This window comes from Meles meles, chromosome 1, assembly GCF_922984935.1.
Source record: "Meles meles chromosome 1, mMelMel3.1 paternal haplotype, whole genome shotgun sequence".
Lineage (NCBI taxonomy): Eukaryota > Metazoa > Chordata > Mammalia > Carnivora > Mustelidae > Meles > Meles meles.
Window position 1 is genome coordinate 200,675,025 of NC_060066.1, and position 25,761 is coordinate 200,700,785.

The 25,761-nt window shown below is 59.3% G+C and overlaps 1 protein-coding gene across 1 annotated transcript in view; it reads right to left on the reverse strand.

Moving 5' to 3' along the window:
• Positions 1–636: 636 nt before the first annotated feature.
• The window catches only part of EPHA8 (EPH receptor A8), a 34,010-nt gene continuing 8,885 nt past the window's right edge, over positions 637–25,761 (reverse strand). Inside the window, exons 3-17 of the mRNA XM_046013660.1 lie at positions 22,573–23,236; positions 15,004–15,159; positions 12,333–12,668; positions 8,078–8,202; positions 7,838–8,000; positions 6,590–6,683; positions 5,387–5,454; positions 4,382–4,546; positions 4,003–4,188; positions 3,632–3,693; positions 2,869–3,078; positions 1,914–2,063; positions 1,620–1,810; positions 913–1,086; positions 637–751 (exon numbers count right to left, since the gene is read on the reverse strand). Coding sequence (XP_045869616.1) covers positions 637–751; positions 913–1,086; positions 1,620–1,810; positions 1,914–2,063; positions 2,869–3,078; positions 3,632–3,693; positions 4,003–4,188; positions 4,382–4,546; positions 5,387–5,454; positions 6,590–6,683; positions 7,838–8,000; positions 8,078–8,202; positions 12,333–12,668; positions 15,004–15,159; positions 22,573–23,236 — 2,859 coding nt within the window. The remainder of the gene's footprint in view (positions 752–912; positions 1,087–1,619; positions 1,811–1,913; positions 2,064–2,868; positions 3,079–3,631; positions 3,694–4,002; positions 4,189–4,381; positions 4,547–5,386; positions 5,455–6,589; positions 6,684–7,837; positions 8,001–8,077; positions 8,203–12,332; positions 12,669–15,003; positions 15,160–22,572; positions 23,237–25,761) is intronic.

The following is a 25,761-nucleotide window of genomic DNA, read 5'->3' on the forward strand; positions in this document are numbered from 1 at the left end:
TCCAGGTGTCAGGGGAGGTGGGCATGAGCCTCTCCCTAGTCCCTGCGGGCGCTGGGGCTCGGGCCCATCCGCAGTGGGCAGCATCACACCAAATTCTGTGCGCACAGGCCTGTGACACGCATCCTCATTCATGACACGCCAGCCATGGTCACACACATAGGCCCCCCGCCCTAATGGAAAAGCATGCACACCATAAGCACATGTCCGTGCTCGGACCTGATGGCTGGACACACACACGTGATCACAAATGTTCACCAAGGCTCCCACAACCTCATGAAAACACATCCCTACAGCATAGCAGCACACACGCACGCACGCACGCACACGCGGAGGCAGGTGAGTGATGTCTCTGTCGGGCTCCGTGTCACTGAGGCCCCAGACTTGGGGGAAGAGCAGCCCCCCCTCTGCCCTGGGGACAGATGTCCCAGCCATGCTGGGCGCCGAACGCCCCTCCCCAGGCAGCCTGAGCCCCAGTAAGCCCAGGTCCTGCGGGGGAGCTCTTGGCCTCCCTGGCACCTGAGAGGAGGGACAGAGGCTTGGGGGCCTGCCTGACCCCCGGCCAACCCTGCAAGTCCTCTGATGGCCAACACGACCCGGGTCTGCTTTCGTTGCAGCCCAGGTCCCAATGGCCTTGGGTCAGAGGTGCCGGCGGGGCCCCTGGGTGTTCGTCAGCTGCGCCCTCATGGTCTGGATGCTGCCCAGGATCTTCTTCTGGTGGCCCATGAGGGTGATGCCCAGGGCACGCACGTCCCTGTGAAGGGAGGATGGGGCTGCTCTGGTTGGCCTGGGAGGCCGGGAACCACGGAGCCAGGGCCAGACCCATCCCCTGGAGCTTGCCCCCCCTAAGTCCCCGCCTCGGTGGCCCTGCCTCCGGTCCCCACCCGCACGGGCACCGCCTGACCCTTCACTCACTGAGCATCCATACGTAGCACCATGCCCAGCGAGGAGTAGCCACCGGCGGCGAAGTGGTCCCGGTAGCGGCCCATGCGGATGGAGTCCAGCCAGTCCCCCACGGTGAGGCCCCCGCCGCCACCCCCGCCCCCGCGGAGGTCAAAGCAGCTCTGGGCAAAGGCAGGGGGCGGGCACCTGAGGCACAGGGGCCCTTGTAAGTAGCCTGCCAGGGTCTCTACCTTCCTTGGGGACCCTGGCATCAGCCACCCTCAGCCTCCATGCAGGCTCACTAGTGGGCAAAGGGTCTGAAAGGAGAGGGCAGAGGAAAGCTCAGGCAGGACCAGGGTCCGGGGTCCAGGCAGGACAGCTGTCAGGGGCCCAGGTAAGGCAGGGATGAGGGGCCCAGACAGGACACAGGTGGGTAGCCCAGGTAGGACAGCTGTCAGGGGCCCAGGTAAGGCAGGGATGAGGGGCCCAGACAGGACACAGGTGGGTAGCCCAGGTAGGACAGCAGTCAGGGGCCCAGGTAAGCCAGGGGTTGGGGGTCCAGACTTGACAGGGGTCAGGGGCCCAGGAAGCTCAGGGGTCAAGGGCACAGGCAGGTCAGGGCTTTGGGAGTCAGCTCGGTGTGGTCCCTACGTCAGAGCTGACCCTAAGTCTGGGCCTTATCTGGGGAAATACCCGCAGGGCAGCTGGGCTTGGGCAGAGCTGGGGTGGGCGCCAGGCACCTGTTGCCAGTGGCAGTGGCCCTGAGACTCTCAGGGCTCTGGATGAGGGCATCAAGGACACTGACAATCTGGGAGAAGCGAGGCCGCTGGGCCCTGTCCTTGTGCCAACAGTCTAGCATGAGCTGGTGCAGGGCGCGGGGGCAGCCCATGGGCGCGGGCAGGCGGTACCCCTCCTCCACGGAGCTGATGACCTGGGGGGGAGGGGGACAAGCACAGAGCTGGGCTGGAGGCCGCCCCCCTCCCCTCCGCCCAACGCCCACCGAGGCCTCTCCCCAGCCAGGGTCCCGGACTCACGTCACGGTTTGTCATGTTCCAGTAGGGCCTCTCCCCGTAGGCCAGCACCTCCCACATGACCACACCGAAGCTCCACACGTCGCTGGCCGAGGAGAAGGTCCGGAAAGCGATGGCCTCTGGGGCCGTCCAGCGGATCGGGATCTTGCCTCCCTGCAAGACATGCGTAAGTGCCCAGGCCTTCTCTCGGCCCGGGGCAGGGAGCCAAGCGCCAGGGCAGGGCCAGGAACGTGGCAGGGCAGGAGCGGAGGCCCAACCTCCCCCTGCCTGGAGCCCCCGTTCCGCTCAGGGGACCCGCACTCCCAGCTGATCTGAAGACTGAGTGGAGGACCCGCGTGGTGCAGCTTGAACACAGCAGGTGCTCAGCAAACAGCCGTCAACAGGCTGACAAGGGACGCGGCCTGCGGGACTCGCCTTGCTCATTATCTCGCTGCCCTGCCTTCCTTTCTTTCTTGTTTCTTTCTGTTTTTGCCACAAAATCCTTTTTCTAAGTGAAACCTTGTCCGGATGCTCGGTAGGGGAGACCCCAAGGGAAGGTTCTCACTGAGGCAGGGTTGGGGGGCCCGAGCCCCGGGCCACTCAGCCTCATGCCTCGAAGGTGGCCCCCAAGGCTTCTCTCGAGAGGCCTGCCTCTCCACGGAACAGCTTCTGCCGCTGTCAGGGTTTAGCTAATCCTTACAGACGAATGTAGAGTGGGTTCGCGATTCAGAGAGACACGGACCCTCCCAAAACCTCCCAGACGGTGAGTGACCGTGGGCCGAGCCCTGGTGTCTCCCCAGGCCACCTGGTATATAGGAAAGGTGGGAACGGGAGCTCCCATTTCCCAGAGGGGGAAACTGAGGTGCAGAGAAGAAGTAGGACTTGCCCCGGCTGTAGGCAGCCCCGACATTTCCAACGTCACTGTGTGTGTGGGGGGGAGCCCTCCCTGGTCTCACCGGAAAGCACGGGGCCCACGCACCGTGGTGGTGTAGGCCGCGCCAGGGTCATCTTCCAGCACCCGGGAGAGCCCGAAGTCGGACACCTTGCACACCAGGTTGCTGTCAACCAGGACGTTGCGGGCAGCCAGGTCTCGGTGGACGTAGCCCAGGTCCGAGAGGTAGCACATGCCGGCGCCCACGCCTCTGAGCATGCCCACCAGCTGCGTGATGGTGAACTGCCCGTCGTGAGTCTGTAGGGGGACACGGCTGGGCTTCAGCAAGGCTCCGCGCCGCCTGCCAAGTGTCTCCACTGCTTATGAAGCACGTTCCTGTCTCAGCTCCTTCTCATGGTCTCATTTACGCTCTTAGCGACCCTGAGAGGGAGGTGGGGCTGTGATGACGTCTCACCCAGCCTGAGAAGGAGAAACGGAAGCCCAGAGAGGGGAAGCCCGGCGCCGGGAGGCTCAGCAGATAAACGGCGGGGCGGGGGCTGGAGGCGAGCTATTTCCCCAACATGCGCCATGCCTCCCAGTGGGTGGGACCCTGGGTCTCCACGGAGGCACCCCTCCCAGCCTGCGCGCATGGCAGAGGACCCCATGCGCGGAGGGACCTTCACATTAAGGGGGGGCTGCAAGGCAATTTGATCAGCTGACCCTTAAGGCTCCTCCCTGTACCCCACTCCCCTTCCTCAGGTCCACTGGGTCCAAGCTCCCGAGGTGTCTGGAGGCCCGTCCTTACCTCCCAACAGTCAGACTGAACTCCCCTCCCCCCACACCCACGGGGAAGGCGGCGTGGGACACACACCCGCAGGAAGGCGTCCAGAGAGCCGTTCTCCATGTACTCGGTCACGATCATTGCCAGGCGGCCTGGGGAGGGGTAGAGGCAGGGGGTGGCTCTTGGAGGGGAAATCGAGTCTGTCGATCAGAGACCCCAGGAACACGGTCCCTCTGTGAGCTGCCAAGAGCTGGGCTGGCACTGAGGGCTCCAGGGAAACTAGGGTTCCCACTGGCGTCCTGGACTCTGGGTCTCTTCCCCACCCAAGTCACCCAGGGACCTGAACCGGGGGGATGGGGGCAGGGCAGGGGCAGAGCACCGTGGTCCAGGGGTGGACCCAGACTTCCGTGCTGGGGCAGGAGGGGCCCTGCAGGGTGAGGCTGCCCCCGCCCGGGACCTACCATGGGTGACAACACCTTCCAGGCGGATGATATTGGGGTGGTCAAACTGACCCATGATGGACGCCTCACTCAGAAAGTCCTGCCGCTGCCTCTCTGTGTAGCCGGCTTTGAGGGCCTTGATGGCCACGGGCACATCCCGCTGTCCCGGCACCCGCAGCCGCCCGTAGCAGACCTCACCGGACTCCCCTGTGGACCCCGAGTGGGGCAGGGAAAGGAAGGCTGTGGGACCCTCCCCTCCACACCTGGACCCCGGCACTCCCCTCCCCCACCCTGCCCCACGAAGTGTGTTCTCCAGGACTCCCCTCTTTCCCTGCCCTGGGTGCTCCTCCCCCGGGCACCTCTCTGTGCTGTCCCCACCTTCACAACCCCCAAGGCTCACCAGAGCCGATAATTTTCTCGATGTGGATCCTGGAGGCTTCGATCTCTCGGGTGAAACTGCGGCCCGCCCGCCCTGGCTCCTCGTAATTGTGGGGTTCTGCATAGAACTGGGGCTCCGGGATCTTCCCTGGGGGGTGGTGCAGGGGCAGGAAGACAGGCGGGGGTGCTGAAGGGCCAGGAAAGAAATGCCATGAGTGGGGCGCAAAAGGCTTGCTCTCGCAGCATCCCCTGGGCCTGGGGTAGGTCTGGGATGGGATGCAGAGGGTAAGGAGAGTCCCCGGGAAGCTCAGGTTGTGGCGACAAACAGTAGGTGCCCAGTACGTGCTTACTGAGTGAAACTGGGGTCTCTACGGAGGAGCTACGGGGTCTCCAGGGGACTTAGGGGTCTCCAGTGGGTTCTGAGCACATCTGCTGTTTTTGGGGGGGGTCACTTTTAGAATCTTTAAGGTCTATCTAAATTGCTCTAGGGTAGAAATGTAGCAAAACCATTTTCATCCCAAACGCCAATTCTGATTGAAAGTAGCTTCCTAGAAAACCGCGGTGAGAAGGACTCTGAGCTGCGCTCAGCTGAGAATCGGTACCAGAACTGATACGAACGCCTACCACCGCACAGGTGTGAGGTATGGAGGTAGGCTTTCTCCTACGTGCCCCATCTTGTGGGGTCCCTGCAGGGTCCTGGGAAAGCTGTCTGCAGCATGGGTTCTTATCCAAGAGTATATGACACACCCCCTCCGAAACTACACAAAATTGTGTGTGAGTGCAGATGAGTGCATTTCCTGGGGAGGAGAGTTTCTAGCATCCTGGGTGGGGCCCGCCAACCTGATAAGGGTGAACAGCGCTCCGCCTCTGAGGTCTGGGGTCTCTGACATTCTACTGTCTATCTCTGGGGCTCTCCTCTTTTCTGTGGGCTGCCCTGCTCCTCCCCACCTGTCCCCTCCCCAGGCCAGTACTGTCCCTCCCGCCCGGACCTCCTCTCTGCCCCATGAGCCTGGGCCCCTGCACTCACCCTGCCCGTTCTGATACTGCATCTTCTCCTCGTCCGAGTCCTGGAAGGCCTTGCTGTAGCCGCAGTGCCTGGGGAGGACAGCCCTAGCCTCAGCCCTGACCCGGTTCAGGGACAGAGCAGAACTCCTCCCTTCTAGCTCCTTCCTCTTCCGGTCAGCTCCTGCCCTTACAGAGGGGAGTCCCCACCCTCGGGCTCTCAACCCAGCTGGACGGTGACACCTTTGACAGTTACGATTTACAAAATCAAGCGTGCCTGGTCTGCACTGCAGTCTACACAGCCTAAGCCCCATTTTACATGAAACCACCCTTGGGGTGGGGACAGAGGCTTCTGGTATCTATGACACTGTGTGACCTTGGCCAGCCCCCTGCCTTCCCTGGGCCCGTGTCTCCAAGTATAAAACGATGCTTCCAGGCCTCGCTGTCTGGGCTCCTAAACCCACACGAGGCACGGTGTCCTATCTCCAACCCCCTCTGGGATGCCGTGGGAGAGAACAGCAACTTCAGTTTTGACAGACCTCGGTTCCTGTCCCAGTTCTGACATCTACTTGGCAGAAGAGGCCTAACCTCTCTGATCCCCAACCAGTTCACCTGCAACGTGACACCAGAATGTCTCATCACAGCATTAAGTGAGGCGGAGACGGTCACCTGGAGGGAGGCCCGGTGGGCCTGGCGGGTGGGCGGACGTGGTACGGAGACAGGGAGGGAGAGTCCGGATGACAACCGGCTCTGGGGCTTGAGCGACCCCATGAACAGTGGTGCTGTGTTCTGGAAGGAGGGGGGGCTGCGTGCCGAGTGGCTAAAACACATCCGAGCGGGGCGTGAATGGGCACATGGTCCTCAGGGGAGAGGCCTGTGCTGGTGGGCCCTGATCAGGTCACTCAGGGAAGATGGCCCCGAGTGAAGAGGGAAGAGAGGAGGGTCCGGGACAAGCATGGGGTCCTCCAGCCTTCTGAGGCTGTTTCCACAAGAGGGGCCGGCAGAGATGGAGAAGGGCAGGGCAGGCAGGTGGACAGAAAACGGCGGGGGTGGGGGTAGGAGGGACATGGGTCGAGACAGAAGCGTTCCCCGAGGGAGGAAAGAAGAGCACGTATACGGGAAGCGAAGCCAGCCCCAGCAGCTTGGTGGAGCCTGGACCAGGCTGGGGGGGGAGGGGTTTGGGGTGTGGTGCGGTGGCGGGGGACGGGGGGCGGCCGGGACCACCCACCTCTTTTTGCAGATGAGCAAGAGCAGAAGCACGACCAGGCCTGTGATGAGCGTCAGGCAGATCCACACAATGGTCCGGGTGTCATAGCGGGGCCCTGGGGGGTGGAGAACAGCAGGGTGAGGGGGTCTGGCGGCTCCCCGGGGCGGACACACGGGGTGAGCAGCATCCTGGCTGTGAGTCAGTCCTGGGTCGGGGTCACAGCTGCCTCCTCCTCTGCCTGGACCCTCCCCTCTACGAAGCTGCCCCTTCCAGACCCTGCTGACCCAGGCTTCCGGGCTTCCCACTCTGGTGCCGGCACTTTCCGGCTCGGTGTGAGCCCCGAAGAAGCACTGGACTTCTCTGAGCCCGTGTCCTCCCCCTGCAATCTGCCTGTCCCACCTGTTGTTCAAACAGTAGCGAAACCGAATGTGCTGAGAGGTGTGGGTTCCCGTTCCAGTTACAGAAGAACCCACTATTCTCTTCAGCTTTCAGACAAGAACCCTGAGGCTCAGAGACGCAGGGAACTTACTCAAGGCCACACAGTAAATGGGAGGGAGCGGGGCAGGTCCCAGCCGGGCAGTCTCAGTGCAGTATCAGACCTCAGAGCACTTGAGACACTCCGTCGGCTGGGGCTGGAACCTGTCTCTGCCAACACCACCCCCGGAGGACACCCCAGCTTAGAGCACAGAGAGGACCCCAAGCAGCTGGAGAGGGGAGCAGGGCATCCGCAAGCTTGAATGTGCCTCAGGATCACCCTGAAGGTCTGAACTGCTGGGGCGCCTGGGGGCTCAGTCGGTTGAGCATTCGACTCTTGGTTTTGGCTCAGGTCATGATCCCAGGGTTGCGAGATCAAGCCCTGTGCCAAGCTTTGTGCTTTGTAAGGAGTCTGCTTGAGCTTCTCTCCCTCTCCCTGTGCCCCTCCCCCTGCGCACGTTCTCACACGCTCTCTCTAAAATAAGTAAATAGGTAAATAAATAAAATCTTAAAAAAAAATAACTCAAACCTGAATTGTTGGACAACCACCTAGAGGGTCTCTGGGGCAAGTGTAAGGGGTCTTGTCCGCGATGCACACCATGATGCCAGCCGGACACCCTGGTGACTCGGTGACAGCCAGTGTTTGGTGGGCTGTCACCGGCTCCGTCACCTTGGGCAAGTCGCTTCCATTCTCGTTCTCGGAGCCTCCGTGTTTGGCGTTCCCTTCCTCTGGCCACCGGGGCCCCAGCACCCGGCCTGCCCCGCTCCCTTGGCCTCCCCGCTCCCCGCACTCACGGGGTTTCCCAGTCTCCACCTCCATGGCCTGGCTGAAGCGGCCGCAGCCTGCGGACGTGCGGGCTCGGACCTGGAACATGTAGCGGGTGCCCGGCTTGAGGCCCGAGACGGTGGCCCTGGTGGTGACAGCCTTGAGGGTAGAGTAGCTCTGCATCTCCTTGTCCTGGGCACAAGAGGGGTGGTCAGCCCAGGCTCCTCCCGCCGGCTTCCGCTGCCCCTTTCTCCCTTCCCTGCTGGTACCTTCTCGTAGTACTTGATCTCGTACTCCAGGATGATGCCATTGGGCTGCTCCGGCTCCTGCCACAGCAGGGACACGCTCGTCTGCCCGGCCCGCTCCTGGCGGATCACCACCACCTGGGACGGGGCTAGGGGACGGAGGCCAGCCTCGGTCAGATGGCTGGATGGGGGATAACGGAGACTGGCCTCTGTCCTAGGGAGGCTGGCTTGGGGCGTGCTCATCTTGCCAACTATCCTGCCCCCCAGCTCCTGTCCCAGGAGAGCCGGCGGCCTCCAACACTCCTAGCAAATCACCTGCTGCCGCTCTGGTGGGCCTCCCAGGGTCGGCACAGCCTGGCTCTGGGCCGGGATGCTGAGGCTGGCTTGCCCCAGACGAGGCCTGACTCCCCCAGCTTTCACTGCCTCCTCCTCATCTCTGGCCAGGCCCATCCTCTGGAAGCCTGCTGGACACCACGAACCCCATCCAGCAGACCCTCGCTGCCCTGGGGCCCCACCACCGGATGTCTCTATCTCCAAGGGTCTGGGGTGGGACAGGCCCTCAGGAGTGCCTGAGGAGGAGGAAGGAAAAGAGAAGAGTAGACGGACCTGGTGTCCTCACTTCCTGGGTCTGGAGGGTAGGACCGCAGCAGCTCTGATACTCAGGGAAAGGCCACGAGCTGGGCACCCTGAGCCCCAGGATTCCTGTGTCACACCAGGTCACCTGTTCACCAGGTCACGCAGTGACTGAGTCACCATTCCCTCCCTCCCTGTCTCCTGCATTCAGTGCACCTACCCCAAAGGTGAGTCTGCTGGAAAGTGCCAGAGTCAGCCAGCCGCAACCAGGCTGAATTTCTGGCCCACGGCTCCCCCGTCCCACTATCTGGGTATCCTGTCCCCCACTCCCCCCGCATGTCCGGAGCTCCTCAAAAGCAGGGGCTACACAGGGTAGGTGCCCAACAAACATTGCTGGGCGACTTTGACATGAAAAAGTAACTCCCAGAGTAAAGTGGGAAGGCGTGGTACAGGGCTCCCCAATAGCCCCGGATTGGGCCTGGGTCACAACCTGGCCTCTTCTTGCTGGCTGGGACCATTACTCCCTGGTACAGCAGCTTCCCCATCCAGAAAGGGAAGCTAGCAGCACCACCGGCTGTGACGAGGTGAGGATGGGGTAAGACCGTTGTTTGGGAGGAACACACACCTGTGCCCGCAATACGTAGGTGCCCCTTAAAAACAAAGGACTTCCAAGGCAAGAGGTGCCGTATGAGGGGAGCAGACACAGAGGGGGACCAGGAGCACAGAGGAGGGAGGGAAACACGGTGCGGGCACCAGAGAGGCTCCAAGGAGGAGATTGCTGTAGAGAAGTGGGACAGAGAAGAGGAAAGGGGGGGGGAAGGAATGCGGAGGACCATCGGAGGCCAGACCTCACCAATTTGCTCAGGGCTGCTACCTGCCCCAGGGCCACCCCCCACCAACCCAGGATTTTCTGAATGCCTTCCACATGCCTTGTGGTCTACTAGGACCTGGAGATCCACAGTGACTGAGGCAGCTTTCAAGGAGCTTATAATCCATAGAGAGAAAGTAAATAAGAAAACAAATCGATGTATAATCACAGGCTGGTTAAGTACCCTGAGGGATAGGAAGGAAGAAGGTACGTGATGGAGCCGACCTTGTATGCACAGGGGGCGGGAGTGGGGGGGTGGAACCAGGCCATTTTACCTGGGGTGGGGGGAAAGGTGGTCAGGGTGGGCCTGCCCAGGAATGATAGCGGAACCAAGGACTGAAGGAATCAGCCACCCAGCATCACAGAGACGAGCCTGTCGTTCCGAAGGACTTCCCAACTGTGAGCCCAGGGCACCCCCTCTCTGATGCCAGGGCTTCATCCACTCGAAAGACTCTGATCCGACCAGCGCTCTCCAGAGGAGAAGTAAGGCCGAGGCAGGAAGCTCTTTGTGTGCTCCAAGGGGCGGACAGATGGACGGGAGACCAGTGCGGTTGCAAGGGAGGGAGCCAGCTGAGAGTAAATGCGTGAGGCTGGAGGGGTGGGTGGGGTGGGTGGCCTGGGTGCCCCCCCCCCCCCCCCCCCCCCGGCCCTGGCCCTGGGAGGGTCTCATTGGGATCTGAGCTCAGGCTGAAGCTGGTAAAGGACTCCGGTGTGACCAGAACTCACTTAACGCTTTTAAAGTTCAATCAGGATGTGGAGTGAGAAGGTCTGCTGGGGCGAGGGGGAGCGGCTCTGGGGTCATCCAGACAACGCAGGGCGGGGTGGGAATGTGCTCTGTACTGAACTGGGTCCCCCTCCCCAAATTCATATACTGAAGTCCTAATTTGATAGGCCTCGGGGGACGGGACGCGATTAGGTGTAGGTGGGGTCCTGCAGGTGAGGCCCTCAGGATGGGATTAGCGTCTCTGTGAGAAGAGACGCCAGAGACTTCTCTCTTTCTCTGCCTTGCGAGAACACAGCAAGAAGGCAGCTCTCCGCAAGCCAGGGAGCAGGTCCTCACTAGAAACCAAATTGCCCAGCACCTTGACCTTGGACCTCCAGCCTCAAGGACTATGATCAGTGCATTTCTGTGCTTTAAGTCCCCCGACCCACGGTATTTTATCACAGTAGCCTGAGCTCAGCGAGATGGATCAGAAGGGGTCTGAGGTGGAGACGGTCACCAGGAGGGAGGCCCGGTGGGCCTGGCAGGTGGGCGGACGTGGTACGGAGACAGGGAGGGAGAGTCCGGATGACAACCGGCTCTGGGGCTTGAGCGACCCCATGAACAGTGGTGCCGTGTTCTGGGAGTGGGGGGCTGCATGCCGAGTGGCTAAAACACATCCGAGCGGGGGCGCGAGTGGGCACATGGTCCTCAGAGGAGAGGCCTGTGCTGGTGACAAAATGTCAGCATGACAGCGGGGTTCCTAGCCATGGGCCCTGATCAGGTCACTCAGGGAAGACGACCCCAAGTGAAGAGGGAAGAGAGGAGGGTCTGGGACAAGCATGGGGTCCTCCAGCCTTCTGAGGCTGTTTCTAGAAGAGGGGCCGGCAGAGATGGAGGAGGGCAGGGCAGACAAGTGGACAGGAAATGGTGGCGGTGGAGGGTAGGAGGGGCTTGGGGGCGAGACAGAAGGGTTCCACGAGGGGGGAAAGACCAGGGAGAGAAACCCCCACTGCGTGTGGCCAGGTGGGGACCCTGAACTTCAGTGGACAGCTGGGGAGAGAGGCCTGGCGGGGGCTGCCCGAAGAGGTCCATAGAGAGGACACAGATCCAGCCGCACAGACTGCTCTTTCCGGAAGGTTCCCTGGGAAGAGAAGTGGTCGGTGGCGGGAAGGGAGCGTGCCTTCAAGGGAGGGTTTTTCTTCTCATGATGGAGCATACTGGTGGCCTCAGGAGCACTGCTGGGCTCTGGAGACCTACGGGCAATGGCAGGGCCACACACAGCAGACCCATAGGCCTATTTCCCACCATGTCACCGGCCCCAAGGACAGGACCGGGCATTCTGGGGTTGCCCCCACATGTGCTGGTTGGAAGAAAGTCTCTCGAGTGGATGTCTCTCTCTGGCATCAGAGAGGGGGTGCCCTGTGCTCACAGTTTGGGGGGGCATTTCCCTTGGGGGCGGGACAGACCTGGGTTCGAATCCCGACTCTACCACTTCCTACCCGGTGACTCAGACTTTTGCTCTCCTCCCTGGTGACATGGTGAGAAGGCTCTGGGCCAGGGACGGGGTGGGGGCCACAGCAGTCCTAGGCGTGTGCTGGGGTGGCTGTGGATGACAAAGCTGCCGTGGTAGGCTCTTGGGTCAGCCGTCACTGGACAGGTGGGACCCATCCGAATTTGGGAAGAGAGTGGCTCCAGGGGCTGAACCCAGCCCGACAACTGGCTAGGACCCGAGATAAATGGCTGTTGTCCAAACCAGTGCAACTAAGTCCCTCCCTGGGGCAGCAGTGACAGGTGTTCTGGAAAATAATAATCAGAGTGATTTTACTTTTTAATGACATTTATGGGGCACAGACCTTGGGCCAGGTGCGGGGCTAAGCATTTTCCTCTCTCTCACTTAAGCCTCATCAGAGTACCCGACACAGACACCATTATTCCCAATGTACCAGGGAAGAAACAGAGGCGGAAAGAAGGTTCTGGAACCTATGAAATGCCGTGCCCGCCTGTCTCTGCTTTCCTCCCACCTACAGGACAGGTTCTATTCTCCTAACATCCTGGAGAGCCCGGAGCTCCGAGTCCTGGGGAGGAAGGCAGGGCCAGGGGCCGGGGAAGCTGCCAGCCCAAGCCACTCCGCCTACCTGCCTGGTTCGTGGTGATGTTGACGACAGCTGCCCGGCGGGGCTCAGGGCTCAGGTCAGACACGCCGTTGACGGCCTCGATCCAGAAGGAGTAGTTCATGTGGGCCAGCAGGTTGGCCACCATCAGACTGGCCCGCACCAGGCTTGTCTGCTGAGGCACAAAGCGGGGACCGTTCCCACAGGTCTCGCAGTGGCCCAACGCCCAAGGGCAGCGGCGGCACACGGCGTTGTAGGTGATGTCATTGCGGCCGCCCAGATCCAGAGGAGGGGCCCATTCCAGGGTCACGGATGTCCCGTTCACGCTGGAGATCAGATTCACGGGCGCCGAGGGTGGCCCTGGGGAGAGGAGAGTGACTGGTGGGAGCGGAGGGCATTTACCTGGGCTGGCCCAGCTGCCCTCCATCAGACCAGAGAAGGGCTGGGACTCCCCCATGATATTCGGGGGTCCCCAAGGAAAAGGGCCTGGCCTTGTCCAGCCTCTGGGAGCCCCCTAAGAGCAGACACAGCAGCAGACTGGACCACAGTGTCAGGTCTGTGTCCAGAAAGCGAAGCCCCGTCCCTTACCATCCCACTGCTGGACCACAGAGATCCCAGGTTGGTGCTTCTTGCAGTCTCCATCGGGAGCGCGTGAGAGACAGACAATCCTGGGGGGTACCCACAGCAGCCACTCTGGGTGTGAAAGGCCCCTGCTGTCTCTACGTCCCACACTCCATTCCTTAGCCCCCATGCTTGGTTTACTGCGCAGATCCCGGAGCCCTGCTGCGGGGTGTGGGGGAGGCGCCAAGAAGCCCGGTGGGGTCTGTGTGGCAGTGTAACCCCCCACTCCCACCCCCACCCCCAAGGGAGCCCAGTCTGGGCAGCGCAGAGATTCTGCAGAGCTGGGGATGGGGGTGGTGGTGGTGGTGGAGGGCATGGGGGGTGGAATGTGGGGACCCTGGGGCTTAGAATTCCAGTTCTCAGCATCCCGGGCAGGGACTCTTAGATCTTAAGAAAATACAAGAATCTTGGAATCATAGGGAATCAGAATCTGAAGGGCACGGAATACTAAAAGCCTAGTCTTTCACAGTCTTAAGATTTCTAGAACCTGGGGCACCTGAGTGGCTTCAGCCTTCAGCTCAGGTCAATATCTCAGGATCCTGGGATCGAGCCCCACATCAGACTCTCTGCTTAGCAGGGAGCATGCTTCCCCCTCTCTCTGCCTGCTTCTCTGCCTGCTTGTTAATTCTCTCTATGTCAAATAAATAAATAAAATATTTTTTTAAAAAAAGATTTCTAGAACCTGAGGGCCCTGAATTGTGGATCTGGAGGAAAACTGGAGTCTGGCTCACTGAATACAAGTGTCTCTGATCTAGAGCTGGGCTCACCTTGCTGCAAACCCCACGGTAGTTACCATGTCACTCAGCCATCCTTTTTGCCCTGGCCGGTCCCACATGGGGTAAACACACAGAAGGAGGGAGGGAGAGGGAAAGAGGGAGGGAGGGAGACTCTGTGTGTGTGTGTGCGTGAGCACACGCACGCACACACTCTCACCTGCCACATACAGGGACCCTGGGGGTTTGGCATGAAGGAGGTGGGGGGAGAGTGAGATTGGGGACTGAGGCTGGGATAGACTGGGGGGCAAAACCAGACAGAATCTTAGGAAGCCCCTGTCACCCCACCACAAGGGACCAGGGTTGGCAAACGGGGTGGGCTAAGTTGGCTTCTGCCCCTCCCAGCTGGGATGGGGGTGTGAGAGGTCCCTTCAAGCGAGGAGAGGAAGTAATGAAGGAGAACCATCAGAATGCTGGGACAGTCACACAGCCCTGCAGGCACGGTGCCAGAGTCCCTTGGCATCCCCCTCAGGTACACGGGGCATGAGAACACACAACCACACTTCTCCAGGCACATGCACGTCCCCTGCAAAGCGAGGTGTGCGCACGCTGAACCCCCAAGGCACATTCATGCAATCTCTGCGGGGACTCGGGTGTCCCCTTCAGGGACCCAGATGTGCACACACATCCGTAACAATCCTTTACACACATGGGCACAAAACCCCGATGCTCACAGTCGAGCATACAAACACTACGCAGGCGTCTTCCATAGGAGCAGCTGTCGACACAGACCCACACGGTGTCACCATCACGGCAGGTATCCCAGAGCCACATGCAGAATCAGACCCACACATGGCAGCATTCGCGCACGCAGCCACACGCACCCCCGGTACACACTCGTGCACTCACCGCACACACACGGAGGCAGCTCTGACCATCAGGGATGACAGGGATCGGGGGCTCCTCTGATACTCCTCTGCTCCCTGGGAACCTGCTGGCTTGCCCACCCCAGCTCCCAGGACATCAGCCTCAGCCTGCTGGGCCAGGAGATGACCAAAGCCACCTCTCATCGGTCCTCTGAAGCAGGGAGGAAAGACGGAGGGAAGGAAGGAAAGATTTCCCTGAGGAGAGGTGGCAGGTGACATATGACAGGAAGTGGGCACCCTGAGAGAGGTCAAGGTAAGGACCCCCACCAAGGAGGCAGAGTTAGAGTCAATCCCCCAGCCCTAGACTGGCCCCTGGTCCAAGAGAGCCACCCGTCCCTGCGTCACCCCCAGAGCCCTGGCTCCCTGGAGTTTGCGAGCAGGGGGTCCTGGCCTGCTCTTGGTCTCCAGGATTCTGGGGTGCAGGGCGGTACTCACGGGTGCAGGCTGCAGACGGCGGGTCTAGGGATGCGCGGTAGTAGCTGAGGTCACAGCGGCAGGCCTGGGCAGCAGGGGCTGCAGAATGGCTGTGGAGGGGGCAGCGGGCGCAGAGCTGGTCCCCGGGGGCTGACTTGTAGAAGCCCAGCTCACAGGCTGCAGAGGATAAGGCGGCTTCAGAGGAGCCCACCAGGCCGCCCTGGCCGGCCCTGGGACCACACTCACTCTGACTCAGGGCTTCTGGCCGCATCTCCCAGGGGACACCGGTGCAGGCCTTCAGCATCCCCCGGTCCTACCCTCGCTGGCAGATGGAGCGACTGAAGCACAGAGAAGGCCTGTGACTTACACAGGGTTGCACAGCTAGACGGGGGCAGAGCTGAGGCGGGGACCCTGACACCAGAGTTCCAGCCCTGAAGGCGGCTCAGGAAAGAGCCTCCTCACACCAGAGTCACATCTCCTCCTGTGGCCCTTCCTGCCCAGGCCTGTCTCCAGCCCGAATCTGTCCATCACAGGAGCCCGGTCCCTGAGTGAGACGCTGCCTCGGAGCGTCAGGAGGCTAAGCATCCAAGGACTGTGACTTGGGGAGGAAAAAACGTTGGAACGGAATAGGGTGGGCAGCAGTGTGACCGGTGATAGGAGACACAGGTGATAAGACCCCACTCAGCACAGATTCCAGAACCACCACAGTCACCTGGTGTGGAAGGGCCAGGCGTGGGGCCCGGGGCTCTGTTTCCCAAGCTCCCAAGCAATGACTACCCGGGACATCGCCGGCTCCCACCCTTCCCAGAGCCTGCGTCACTGTCACCGTGCCGCCTCCCCCGCCCCGGCTTCCACCACACCTGCATCGTCTCTCACATGGAGCCCCCGGCCCCCAGCCTGGTCTGCCCCGTCCCAGTCGCCAGCCTGACTGCTGCTCATTCCAGCAGTGTTCACAAGCGCCTACTCTGTGCCAGACACGGATCCGGGCACCAGAGACCCAGCCATGAGTGAGACTCTCAAGGAGGGTCTCTGCCCTCACAGAGCCAGACTCTTCGAGTGGGAGACATGCAGTAAACGAGGCCAGAACCGTTTCCGGGAAGGAAATACAACGGGGGATGTGGCAAAGGGTGATTGGTGGGAGAAGCTGCCTTCCCGGAGAAGGAAATGATATTTGAGCCTTGTCTAAAAAAATAAGAACCAGTAGAGACATTCTAGGTTGAGGAACTCCCTAAGACAATGCCGGGCCTGGGACTGCACAGCAATGCCCGGCGTTCAAAGCCCTGCTGCAGCCTCCTCCCTCCCCACCCGCAGGCTAAACTAAGGAGCTGGCCATTCCCCACATCCGGCAGTTTGCTTCCTGCCTCAGGGCCTTTGCATGGACTGTGTCTTTTTCCTGGGGTGTCTTTTGCCCCCTTGGTCAACCTGTCAAACTCTTTCAAGATTCATTTTAACTGTCCCTTCAAATGAAACCTTTCTCCACACCTACACACACACACACACACACACGCAGAAGCCACCGTCCCTGCCCCACTTCTGCAGCCCCTGCTCAGGACCACCACCTCTCACACACACTACGGCTGTGCTGTTTAATCTGTAGGTCTGGCTCACCTCCTAAACCAGTAGGTGCTTGCGGGCAGCTCCTTGTGAATAAGGACATCTCAACCTTCCTAGTGTCTGGCTCCAAGCAGAAATTGTCAGTGCCCATAGAAGGTTTCAAACTGAGCTAATACTGCCATTGTCTGCTCTGGGCAGAGAGTGAACCCGAGAGTTCAGGAGCACCGAATGCCACCCGGCCAGGCGGCTCCCGGCTGCACCATGGACCTGACCTCCTTTGCCACAGAGACCACCAGGGAAGTTTATGGGATTTCTTTTTTTTTTTTTTTAATTTTTATTTATTTATTTTTTCAGCGTAACAGTATTCATTGTTTTTGCACAAAAGTTTATGGGATTTCTATCCACAAAGTCCCGTTCTGGAAAACTCCGTACTTGACAGAAGCTCCACTTGAAAAGACATCATGTCATTAAAAAAAAAAAAAAAAAAAAATTCGTATTTCCTTATTCTAATAGCTAAAATCAAGCTAAGTTGTAAAATTCTCCCAGCTCGAGAGAAAAACTGAAGTCAGGAGGAATGACTCTGTCCTCACATTTGCTTTATGGATTCAGAGGCCACAGAGCCGGACGGGGCCTACAGGCTGGAGAGCTGGGGAAAATGTGCCTCCACTCTGAGACTTCTTCCCTCCCACCTGGAGAGACCCCCAAGGGGTCTCGGGCCTGCCAGGAGGCTGGGCCTCGGCGTTGTGGGGCTCCTAGCTGACTCACTGTGATCTCACCTCCTCCTTCCAGAAGCCCCCCGGTTGACAAGAGTCCTGGGGCAATCCAAAGAGCCCTTCTCAGGGCCCAGGACTCCGGCAGAGAAAGACGGCTTTGCCCTTCGTCAGCAAATATGTGGTTCAACCCATCATTGAGTTGAGTGACAGTCGTCCTCACTGCTGTGATCAGACCTGTGTCGGTTAGGGCTTCAGGGATCGCTTGCCCACGCTGCCCTGCATTTATTCCTTTATCCAAATTTATTGAGCTGCTACTATGGGGCCAAGCTAAGCAAGAGCTGGCCCTGCTTTCCAAGAACTGTCTGGGCTGTGACAGGCACGGGGAAGGTGTGGGTGACATTCTGGTGTGATTTGTGGCAGGAAGGAAGCACGGAAAGATGGCCCGCAGTTCCTGAGTCTCTGACTGCCCCAGAGATCATCTGTTCTCGTCCGTTAAGAGCAGAAACTCGGGGGCGCCTGGGTGGCTCAGTGGGTTAAGCCACTGCCTCCGGCTCAGGTCATGATCCCGGAGTCCTGGGATCGAGTCCCGTATCAGGCTTCCCCTGCTCTGCGGGGAGCCTGCTTCTGCCTCTCCCTCTGCTTGTGTGTGCGCGCTCTCTCTAATAAATAGATAAAGTCTTTAGAAAAAAAAAAAAAAAGAGCACAAACTCGGGAGCAGGCTGCCTAACCCCTTCACCTAGGTGAAGGGATGCTGGGCAGGTGGCCAGGCCTCAGTTTCTTCATCTGTAAAATGGGAATAGTAATAGGCTGCAGCTCCTAGGGCTGTCGTGAGGGTGACCTGAGTGAGTACATGTGAATTCACACCAGGACCATGCCTGGCACTTATCCCAGTGCTATGTGGTGGGGACAATGCGTTTGGCAGAGAGGAAACAGGCGGGGTACCTCGCCCCAGGCTCCCCACTGGGCCAGAATGCAAACCCACCTGGGGGAACTTCTGGGGCCTGGGCCTGTCCCCCATCAGCCTCTCAACACGCATCCGGGGCTGAGAGATGACCCGGCCTTTCTGCCGCTCACCAGTGGGCAGTTCTCACCCGCTCTGCTAATACCCATATGGCTCTAGCGTGTCAAAGCCAGATTAATCCGCACAGTGAAAATAAAATAATCTTTAATAAGAATACTAATCACCAGGCCTCGGGGAGCCCGGAGACCTAGAGGCAGAGCCGGGGATGAATGGCTGAGACAGATGGAGCGGCTCTGGGCTGGGCCCGGGCCCGGCCACCGACCTGGGGCTCTTCCGGAGCCCGCATACCCGGCGAGTCGGCCGAGCGCCAGGTGGGGCTGCTGCCCCTGCCGAGGGCACCTTGCCCAGGCCGCCTGCCCAGCCGGCAGCTGCCTGCGGCCCCACCATCTCTCCCCGCTCCCCCACCAAGTGCCGGAGATTTGACAAATAAGGTGTCTGCCGGTGGATGACCAGAGGAAATTAATTCTAAATCAGATTTCAAACACAGTCAGGAAGGCAAAAGAGCTCGGTGCTCGTGCTGCCCCTCCGAAGCGAGACTATCTGATATTTATAGAAAAATGATTAGGGCCTCCGAGGGTGGTTTGCATTCTGTGTCCGGGTGACGGGAAGGACGGGACCAGGGCTTCAGCCTCTGGGCTGCTGTTCCCTTGGATGGTGATCCAAGAGGCCTTTCCCCTGCCTGGACTGAGGGAGGGTACTGGAGGCAGCTGTGGGGACAGGTCACTGGGCCTGGCACTGTGTCATGAGGGGGGCGCTCTGGCTGGGAGATCTGGGGTCCAACCGACCACTGTTAGCAGCGTGCCCTTGGGCCAGTCACTTTGGCTCTCTGGACCCCCACCTGCCCACTGGGAAACTAGACCAGCTCCCCTTGGCTCTGATGCTCTCCTGTGGGTCTCTGAGGCCTGAAGGCCTGAGGGCTTCTCAAGAAGGCCTCACAGAGACCATGACCAGCTTGGTCCCTCCTCCTGGGCCCCACTGTCTTCTCTGTGGAATCAGGTGCTCCCCGGCCACCTCTGTGGAGAGCTGTGAAGGTGAAAGCAGGGGGCAGGGGGCCTGTAGCCTGGGAGGGTGGCCGTCGCCGTGGGCTGGCCCCTGCCGCAGGCCTCGGGCTCTGGATCCCCTCCTTTTGCTAGAAGGAAGGCGGGGGGATCAGGCTGGACAAGCCAGGACCCCAGAGTCCAGCCCTTCCTCCTCAACTGTTTGCTCACAGACAACTGCCCGAGGGAGGCGGCCAGGGGACCCACGGTCCTCAGCGTGTCCCTCTCAGGTTGGTTGGTGGCAGAGGGGAGCTACAGCTTTGAGAGGATAACTCAAGCAGCCCGGAAAGTCACCCCCACTCTGTTCCTGCCTCCTGCTTGGTCTCCAGCCTCCCACTCTCAGGTTACCTGCCCAAGGAGGGCTAGGGACAGGGGCCCCGGGCAGGGCCGCATGCCAAGCCCTCCCATCTGTGGAGGGACTCAGTGTCAGAGCTGTGCTGCTTCTTCCAAGGAGGTTACCCAGATAATCCCGGAAACCCACTCACAGGAGCGAGAAAAGTCTCTCCTCGTGCGACTTGCCACTGGCATTTTGTCCCCAAACCTCTCCTCCTGCAGTGCATTAGGAATTAATATTTTTTATAAAACCTATAATTATCTTGCAACTGACATAATTATGTTGTATTGTGATTTAAATGTAAAATTCAAAATATGCTGCAATTTCCTAAGTCCACTTTGGCACTTACTATTTTTTATTAATGAGCCAACGGTGCCAGGCAATGGGCATGACTCCAGCCTCTCCCAGCCCTGGGAAGGTCCTGCTGCTCCAGACCTAGGAGCTTCTACCCAGAGTCCTGCCCTTGACTTGCTGTGGGGCCTGGGGCAAGACACTTTCCCTATCTGGGCTCCACTTCCCAACCCTGTCAAACAAGGAGGCCAATGGACCCGAGACCTTGGACCCGAAAGTCAGGAAGATCAGTCTGCCTCCCAAGGACAAGGGTGGCCTGTTGCACACCGGTCAAACAAGTGGCTTACTTGTGCCTACGGACTAAACCCAGGGTTGGGGTCAGCGGCCGACCTCGACCAGGTATCTATCCACTGACCAGCTGGCCTGTTATTACGGCCTATGCTGTACCAGTTAGAGCTGTTCTGCTGTTCCCCCAAGGAGGAGGGAAGCGGGGTTTGTGGACAGAGGGCTCTGGGGACAGGAGAAGCCGTTCAGGGCTCTGGAGGGAGCCAGCCTGAGATCAGACACCTACTCTGCGGTTTACGTCGAAGGACTCAGTTTCTCACATCTGTAAGATGGGGATATGCTACCTCACTTAGAGGACTTTTGTAAGCATGAGAAAGTGTGTGAACTCCCTGAATCCTCGTGCCTGAGACACGCTAGATGCTCGACGGAATGAGAAACTGCCCCGACAAGGAGGAAGTACTTACTAATGTGCCCTGTTCATGGCAAACACTTGAAAATTGTTGCTAGGGGACTTTATTGTCCCCATCGGAAGGAAGGGATGCTGGAAGCCAGCTCTGGCAGGGAGAGCAGTCAGGCTGGGACAGGGGTAGGTTAAGTACCTACACGTGGCTTCCAGCAAGACAGACCCGACTCAGATCCCAGGTCCACCTCTCACCAGCTGTGAGGCCCGTGCAGTGACGCCCCCTCTTGAGCCTCAGTTTCCCCATTGGTAAAATGGATCTGTAACACCTGCCTTGCTCCAGTGAGCAAATGAGCTGATGTGTGAGCCTCCCTCTGTGAGCTGCAAAGGAACAGGGATGCTGGTTATCACGCAGCGGGGAGTCGAGAAGTACAAGGATGACTGTGACGGGAACCATGAGAGGCTGGAAGCCTGGGAACCTGAGGCAGAACAAGTCCAGCACAGGTGAATGTCACAGACGATGCTTCGGGGGTTAGGGTCCCTGAGAGGTGGAGCCTTGTAGCAGTTAAGAAGGACAGCTTAAGGAAACCAGAGAGCCCCGGAGGGGGGCTGGAAGGGACCTGGTGGATGGATAGAGGGTGCTGATCCCAGAGAACTACCTTGAACACTACCTGAAATTCTCGGCCTGTGTCCTGCTCCATTCTGTGAGCATCAAGGGGTCTTTCCTGCCTGCTTGGGGCCAAGGAGAAGGGTCCGTCCCAGGTCCTATCTGGGTCGAGGCCCCAGTCTCTCTGATCCCTACATAGGAACAGCCTCCTCCCCCAGGAGCACCCATGGTCCCAACAGCAGGCTTCATTCTGCTCTGAGTGGATGAGCAGCCATGTGTCCAGCCCCGCCGGGGGAGGCCAGGGAAGGGCAGAGGGCAACCCGGCTGAGACCAGTACCAGCTGAGGCACCAGCTGTCTGTCCAACCAATGCATGCAGTGTCCCCGGTGCCTGGGATGGCTGGCTGCACGGCCCCCACACAGGCACAGTACAAGTGTCACACACACACGCACACACACACACACACACGCACACACACACATGCAGCTTGGGGTCCCGGCCCAGCTCCTGGCCTCCGGCATGGGAACCCAAGCAGAGCACTCATGGAACAGGTGCCATGCTGTCCCATCCTCTGCCTTCCCTTTCTCAAGGGCAGGTCCTTGAGACATCCTCTTCCCTGGGGAAGATCCCCCCAGACACGGGCCACTTACACAGGGCTCCCTGGGGGCCCCTACCTGCACAGCTTCCCAGTGGCCCCCTGCTGCATGCACCCTTGCACCAGGGGTCTGCCGCCACTTCCCTCCACTCCACATTAAGTTTGGTGGTTTTGAGCATGAACTCCGGAACCAGACCTCTGGGCTCAAATCACAGCTCTGCTGCTTCTGAGCTGTGCACCCCTGGGCAAGCTGCGTTGCCTCTCTGTGCTTCAGTCTCATCTATAAAGCCAGGATAACGGTAGCTTCTATGTCATAGGGTAGCTCTGGAGACTAAACGAGTTAATATGTGAAAAGCACCTAAAACGATGCCTGACACAAGTGAGCTCATGGTATTGTCCCCTCCCACAGGTACGAATGCAGCCGGATGCCCAGTCCTGCGGGTATCCTCAGAGGTACGTCTCCACAGTGTCCACAGAGAGGAGCACCTGGCTGTAGTGTGTCTCCCTCTCTTCTCCCTTCCCCCCGCTCCATGCATGCACACGCATTCACACACACACACACACACACACATGCACGCACCACCTGCTGTATTTGCTGACCCAGAAATGCTGGAGGGTCACCCATCTTCCCAGATGCTGTTTGCGCCCCCACCCCGATGCCTGCCACCTGTGATTACCCCCCAGACCCTGGCAGGCCCCTCCCAGACTGAGCCCATGTGCCAGCTGCCCGCCCACCCACGCGTGGCGCGCTCACCCACACAGGCATCCCGGCGCTCCTCGTAGCCAGCGCTGCACACGCACTTGCCAATGGGCACCAGCCACTCGCCTTCAGCGCTGCAGTACATCTTGGGCGTGTCCCGCTCCTCGGAGTGCCGCACGCACTGGCCCCGCACCTCCACCAGCGAGGACGAGTCGGCCCCCGTCACCGCCTCCGAGAAGGCGGCCAGGTTGCGCACCATAGTGGGGCACTTCTTGTAATAGATACGGAGAGACAGGATGGCGAGGCATGCACCAATGTCCTGGAAGGCCAGGTAGAAGCCACGCTTGCTGAGGGGGCCCACGCCGCGCACCTCCGTGTTGAGCTTGAGGCGTCGCACGCCCAGGTCAGCCCCTGTGAAGCTCTCGTCCGCCGCAATGGTGTCGATTTTGAGGAACTGGCTTTCTTGGGTGCTGGCGCCCAGGTCGCGGTCCGACTCCAGGTAGTAGAGGTTGAAGGTCTCCTTACAGGTGCCCAGCACACCGGGCATGCTGTTGCAGTCGCGCAGGGTGAACTTGATCTCGGCGTAGACGCGCCGGGCGCCGTCGCGGGGCACCCAGCTCGTGCGCAGCCAGTTGTTCTGGTTGGGGCTCATGACGTTGCACACCTGGTACGTGTGGATGGGCTGGAAGGACTCGTCCACCTCGTTGATGGAGTCCCACTGCGGGCACAGAGAGCGCGGCGCTGAAGTGAGCGTGAGCGCCCCGCCAACCTCCCGCCAGTTACCCCTGCCCCGTGCGCAAGGGGTCGGGACCTCCCTGGGAAGAAGACCAAATATTCTCTGCCCTTGGGTGGCCGACCTTCCTTCTACTGGACCATCACCGCGAGATGTGAGCCCTCAGAGAGCCACATCACTCCGAGATAGTGTTATCTGCGGCAGTTTACCGGTGACAAAATAGGTCTGAGCCCCGTGTCTGAAGTCACCCAGCTAGTGAGTGGTAGAACCGGGACTGGAATTGATGCCAAAGGTGTAAAACCCAACCTCGTGTCCACACGGCAGCTCCAAACACTCCCAGGGTGGGAGTCTGGAGCTGGGGGTGTGCTTGGCTAAGTCAGGGGGCCCACGGGCCCAGTTTCTGTATCAGTAGCCAGAGGGATCTTTCTAATGCAGGGACCCGACTATGCCCCCAAATCCTTCACCAAGGGAGTGCCAGGATGTGGGGAAGTTGAATGTGGTGGCTTCTGTGCCACTTGCTGGTGAGGCGTCCGTGATTCAGAAATAAATCAGACACGATCCACAGAGTGTAAGAAAACCCACCCATGGAATGGGAGGGACATACCTGCAAATCATGTGTCTACTACGGGATTAATAGCCAGAATATATAAAGAACTCCTACAACTCAACAACAAAAAAACCAAACAGCCCAACTAAAAAACAGGCAAAAGACTTGAATAGACCTTTCTCTAAAGATATACAGATGGTCAAATAATCCATAGAAAAATGGTCACAGTCGCTCGGCATTAGCGAAATACAAATCAAAACCACCATTAGAGACGCTTCTCACTCACAAGGACAGCGATTATCTGAACGACAGGAGATAACAAATGTTGGGGAGGATTTGGAAGAACTGGAAAGCGTGTGCCCTCTTGGTGGGAGTGTAAGATGGGGAGCTGCTCTGGGAACCAGTGTGGAGCTTCCTCAGAAAGTTGGAAATAGACCTACCCTGTGACCCAACAATTCTACTTCTGGGCATACACACAGGACAACGGGAAGCAGGATCTCCAACAGATACCACACACTCAAGTTCATTATTCGCGGTAGCCTCAAGGTAGAAAACCCAAATGTGCCCATCATCGGATGACCAGATAAACAAAATGCGGTGTATCCAAACAATGGGACAGTCTTCAGCCTTAAAAAGGAAGGAAATTCAGATGCCTGCCACAACACGGCTGAGCCTTGAGGACATGATGCAAAGTGAAATAAGCCAGCTGAGAAAGAACGTTTTATGATTCCGCTTAAATGAGGTCCTGAGAGCCACAGAAACAGAGAATGGAATGGTGGTTGCCAGGGACTGCGGGACAGGGGAATGGTGAGCTGGTGTTTCGCGGACACAGAGCTTCCGTTTGGGAAGATGAAAAGGGTTCTGGAGATAGACGGTGGTGACGGTCATACAACACGGGGAATGTACTTAATGCCACTGAATTGTGGACTTAAAAGGTGGCTGTGATGGTAAATGTTATGTGTATTTTATCATACTAAGAAAGGAACATTCCAGAAACACTCCCTCCCCTTGTGTGTCTCACAGTCCATCAGACAAGGTGGTGGAGGGCTCCATGCCAAAGGGGGCATCCAGGCGGTGGTGAAAACTTCCCGAAGGCTGAAGCAGGAAGCTCTTGCAGGGATGGGGGGGAAGAGCCCCCCGAGAGGCCGGGAAGCATAAGCAATGTTCAGCGAGCACGGGCACCAGACAGCCCAGCTCGGCGCAGAGGATTTACATGCAAGACCGAGTGCTGAGAAATGAGCTGGGAGTTGAGAGGTCAAGATCTCTCGGTCTCTAACCTGCTGTGTGACCTTGGGCAAGTCGCTGCTCCTCTCTGGGCCCTGCAGAAAGCTGGCTGGCCGGGAGCAGTCATGGCGGGCTGAGTTCCGTGGACTCCTGAGAGCCCTGAGGAGGGGCCGGAGGCTGAGTGCAGATGGAGGGGACGGGCTCTGGGTCCCTGCCTTGTGTTGGCCAGTGGTGCAATGCCTTGCTCTTTTCTCTTGGGCCTCTATACACAATCGTCCTTGAACTAGAGATCCTATTGCTTATGGGGGATGGGGGAGGTAAAACCAGTCCTCGTGATGTTCTGAGAATCTGGGGGTTCTGAGTGACCTGCGAGTGAGGGAGTGGGGACTACGGGGGCCTCAAGTCTTTCCTGACGAAATCCCCTCCATCTCACCTTATCTTGGCCAGCATGTGGTCTCAACCCTTGGTGCCCACATCTGTAAAATGGGGCTCAGACAGGCACACTGCAGCGAGGCTTGAGAGGATAAAAGGAGAGGTAGTCTGCCAAGCGCTTGGCTGGGGCCTGGCACAGCAGGGCACCAGAGGAACAGGCCTGTTATGATGCCAGCCTGGCAGCACCGACCCAGCCCACCTGTGCCTGCCTCCGGGGGCCCCTGGGGAAGAGGTCCAGGGTGTGCTGGCCTCACCTGAAAGCTTATGCCTCCTACACCCCGTACCCCAGAAGGACCCCCCTGGACCC